At 45.9% G+C, this 3,940-nt stretch overlaps 1 protein-coding gene across 1 annotated transcript in view; it reads right to left on the bottom strand.

The window, feature by feature from the left end:
* Positions 1-3,940, bottom strand: part of PIK3R6 (phosphoinositide-3-kinase regulatory subunit 6) — a 42,370-nt gene that overhangs the window by 18,927 nt on the left and 19,503 nt on the right. The window contains exon 13 of the mRNA XM_003791099.3: positions 2,231-2,341. Within this exon, the coding sequence (XP_003791147.1) occupies positions 2,231-2,341 (111 nt within the window). The remainder of the gene's footprint in view (positions 1-2,230; positions 2,342-3,940) is intronic.

The following is a 3,940-nucleotide window of genomic DNA, read 5'->3' as shown; positions in this document are numbered from 1 at the left end:
GAGGTTGCTGTGAGCTGTAATGCCACGGCACTCTACCCAGGGGGACAGCTTGAGGCTCTGTCTCAAAAAAAAAAAAAAAAAAAAAAACTGACCTGGAAAAGGGAAGCCCTCTTTTCTCTGGGGCTGCTACACTAGAAAAATATACACCTAGAAATGCTGAAGGTCATCTTGTCACCAAGATGAGACCTGCAGAAGCAGAAAGAGAGAGAACATATCTCTGGGATCCCTGTGTGAGCACTCACATCCAACTTTTCTGAAGTCACCTTGCCCTTGAACTTTTCGGTAACGTGAGCCAATAGATTTTGCTTTTTCCTTAAACTCATTTTTAGAGATTTATGTTACTTACAATTAAAAGAGTTCTCCCCCAAATAAAACTGGAACCAGGAACGGAATTTTGCAAGTAAAGAGGCTAACATGAGGACTTGGCCGAGCCCAAGCAGGTGGAGGAGGTGAGACTCCTTCTGTCCATGGCTGGGGACTCAGGAGCCCTGCCCTATGGTAGTGCTGCCACTGTACCCAGGACTCAGGCCATGTGGCTGCCGAGACTGGGGCTTTAAGGGATTGGGTAGAATAAGCCAGATGTAGGTGTGTATTGGCCACTTCCTGTGGTCTTCCGGAAGGGACCCTAGGAAAGTGACAATAGTCAATAGACAGAAGCCGGTGCACCTTACAGCGGGGGTGGGGGGAAACACAGCCTTCCCAAAGAGGTCTTTTCTGCCTGTATCAGCCACCCAGAGCAGGGTCATCTTGGAATCATAGTTGAATTCTCTCCCACCATTTAAAACCAGCAACAGTTCGGAGCTTGAAAGTGAAGGAGGAGAAAAATAGAGACCTGTAGAAAGTCTGACCCACAGCCTTCTCCCCTGAGCTCCACTGCTGCATACACCCTCAGTGGGGAAAAAAATGCGACCTTCGTGGGTTCCAAAGGTTGTTTTGTTTGTTATAGATCACTAAGACCAAATGGAGGGGAGGAACAGGTGAAAGAAGATGACCAAAGGGGGAAGGCCCAGGAGGAGATGCCTGCAGCTAAGTCAGGGCATGGGGAAGGGATGTGGCCTGTGCCGCCGGAGGGCGGTGACCACAGTGATGATGTGAAGGGGCATGGGCAGGAAGTTTAGAGAGACCTAATGGCCTCTGCTGTTTTAATTCAGTGGAGTGGGTGGAAGAGTCATTAGCTAAAGGAAAGGGCTGGAGGAGAGTGGTGAGGATTGGGAACACCATTGTTCTAGGGGACAGGGATGCTCGCTTAAGAGGGCACTATGGTCCTGCTGAGGATGGACACCTCAAATGTGGAGATAAGTCAAGTCAAAGGACTTTGGGTTTGTTTCCCCAGATGGTGCTTAGAAGCCTAAGTTTAGCAAAAGTAAGGCACATCGGAGCACTGAGCCAGGCTTAGGTTTTTTTTAGACTGAATTTCACTTTGTCACCCTTAGTAGAGTGCTTTGGCATCATAGCTCACAGCAACCTCCAACTCATGAGCTCAAGTGATTCTCTTGCCTCAGCCTCTCTAATAGCTGGGACTACAGGTGCTCACCACAATACCGGCTATTTTTAGAGACAGGGTCTCGCTCTTGCTCAGGCTGGTCTCGAACCTATGAGCTCAGGCTATCCACCTGCCTTGGCCCCCCAGAGTGCTAGGATTACAGGTATGAGCCACAGTGTCTGGCCTCAGGCTTAGCTGTTGACGGAAGGGAGATGGTAGGGTAAGACAGGAAGGGACGTGAGGGACAGGTAAGAGAGAGGTGAGGGGAGAAACTGGTGAGGAAAGGAGTAGAGGCAGCAGGCCTGAGGGACAGCGAGCAAATGACCTGGCCAGCAGACTCAGGCTGCAAAGGGGTATGAAGACAGAGAAGGTGACAGTGCCTGGGAGCCATGGGAATCTGTGGCCAGAGACTGCAAAACAGAGCTTAGGATCTCCAAGGTAAAGTATTCCCTGGCAATGACTTCCAAAGCAGCCTTTCCCTGACTTCCAATCCTCTGAGGGGTCACAGAAAGAAGTCTGCTACTCATGAAAAGAAGTCTGCATTTGTGGTCTTAGAAGTTAGTAATGATCTGATTCATCCAGAGATTAAGAAGGTAAAGTTAACCTGCAAGAATGTCTGGGTGTGTTGTGTTCATGATTTGCAGCCTGGGGACTGAGGTTTCCCCAGAACCAGGGTATTTAGGTTGTGGGGTGCACGGTTCTAGCAGGCTGGCATGGCATCCTAGGAGCCCCAGGTGGGATGCTCACCTTGACTGTGTAGATCTGGAAATAGATGGGTTGGGTGCCCATGCGAATATAGTAGGTGATGACATCCAGGATGAAGGGGTCCACAGTCCGGGATGTGTCCAGGGACAGAGGCTGTGAGGGAGACAGGCAAATGTCTTAGCCGTCTTTCTCTAGGTACTGTGGGAGGGCCCATTTTCTTAAACTAGAAACTCCAAAGTATCCCCACTCCACCCGACACTCTGGATTCACTAACCCAGCTGCTTTTTCAACACCTTCCAAATCTTTCCTACCACCTGATTTCTACTCCTCCTCAAAATATACCTGTCCAGAGCCCCATCTCCCAAGTGACACAAAAACACACTGAGCACCCCTATGTGTAAGGCACAGTGCTCTGTGTTTGCGGTGATGAGAGGCTTGAGTGCAGAACAAGTGATGAAAGAGTGTGGATGGGGTTCTAGGTGTGGATTGGCTGCCTGCCATTGGCCAGGAGGCCGTAGTGGGCAGTCATTCAAACTCTTTGAGGTCTGAGTTTCCTTCTAGGGAAAATGAGATGTTGAACCACATGAGCTGATGTCTTTTCAGCTCTGATGGTATCTGGATCTATTAATAAACTAACATCTGCATGCTATTGGGACTGGACTACATGCCTTGTCCTCTGGGCCTTCCTTAGTCCCATGTGATTCTAAAGCATCACGATTGGGTATTTCAGGCAAACAGGACAGAACATCGGCATAGAATGTGTTAATATCAGAGTTTGAAAGCAGCTAGGAGTTTATCTCCTCCAGCTCATACCCATTCCTGTAAAATCTCTTCTGACTCTCACTTCTGGTCTATTGGAACATTGTTGCCTTCAGAAAGGTCACACTGAGGTACGAGCTTATTCTGAGAATGCTGTTATTGTTCATAATGTTTCTGCTTCTTTGTGTGGAAACTGCTTTTGGAATAAGCATAAGGATCATACAAATTGTAAATTATAGAGGAAAGGGAAGCAGGGAAAACCTCAAATCTTAACATGTGCCCTGGCAGGAAATAAAACCTACCGACAAAGGAGGTCTGCATCGAGTGATCCTCCTGTCATGTCCTCCAAGTTTCAAGGAAAAGAATTTTAATACCCAGCTAAGAGGTCTTTTGTGTATATGCAAAGACATTTTCAGATGAGGTGTAACTCAGAAAACAGGCACTACCCAAATATATATATATATATATATATATATATATATTTCTTTTTTTTTTTTTTTTAGTTTTTGGCCAGGGCTGGGTTTAAACCCACCACCTCCGGCATATGGGGCCGGCGCCTTACTCCTTTGAGCCACAGGCGCCGCCCCAAATATCTTTATTTGAATAAAATATGTCAGAAGACATCACAATCAGTCAAGTGATAAAGCAAAAGGGACAGCTCAGTAAAGTGGAAGTAAAAAACTAAGATGCAAAAGAAGGAAAATTGTGTGAAATTTGACAATGTCAAAGAAATGAAAATAAAAAAATTATATACAAGAATCAGTAGTTCCCTTTTAAACTAGTAATAGCTACTACCCAAACATAACAAAAGAAAGATACCGTTCACAACAGCAAGAAACACAATCAAACATGAAGGGTAAAGTTAGCAAGAAATGGGAAAAAACTGACATGATGAAAATCGTATAATTATACTGAGGGATATATAAGAAGACTTTAATAAATGAAGAGCTATACCATGCGCCAAGAGAGAAAAATCTTTTTTTTTTTTTTTTT

Source organism: Otolemur garnettii, unplaced genomic scaffold (genome assembly GCF_000181295.1).
Source record: "Otolemur garnettii isolate 467f Iridium unplaced genomic scaffold, OtoGar3 scaffold00046, whole genome shotgun sequence".
Taxonomy (NCBI): domain Eukaryota; kingdom Metazoa; phylum Chordata; class Mammalia; order Primates; family Galagidae; genus Otolemur; species Otolemur garnettii.
This window is presented reverse-complemented; position numbering and strand designations above follow the sequence as displayed.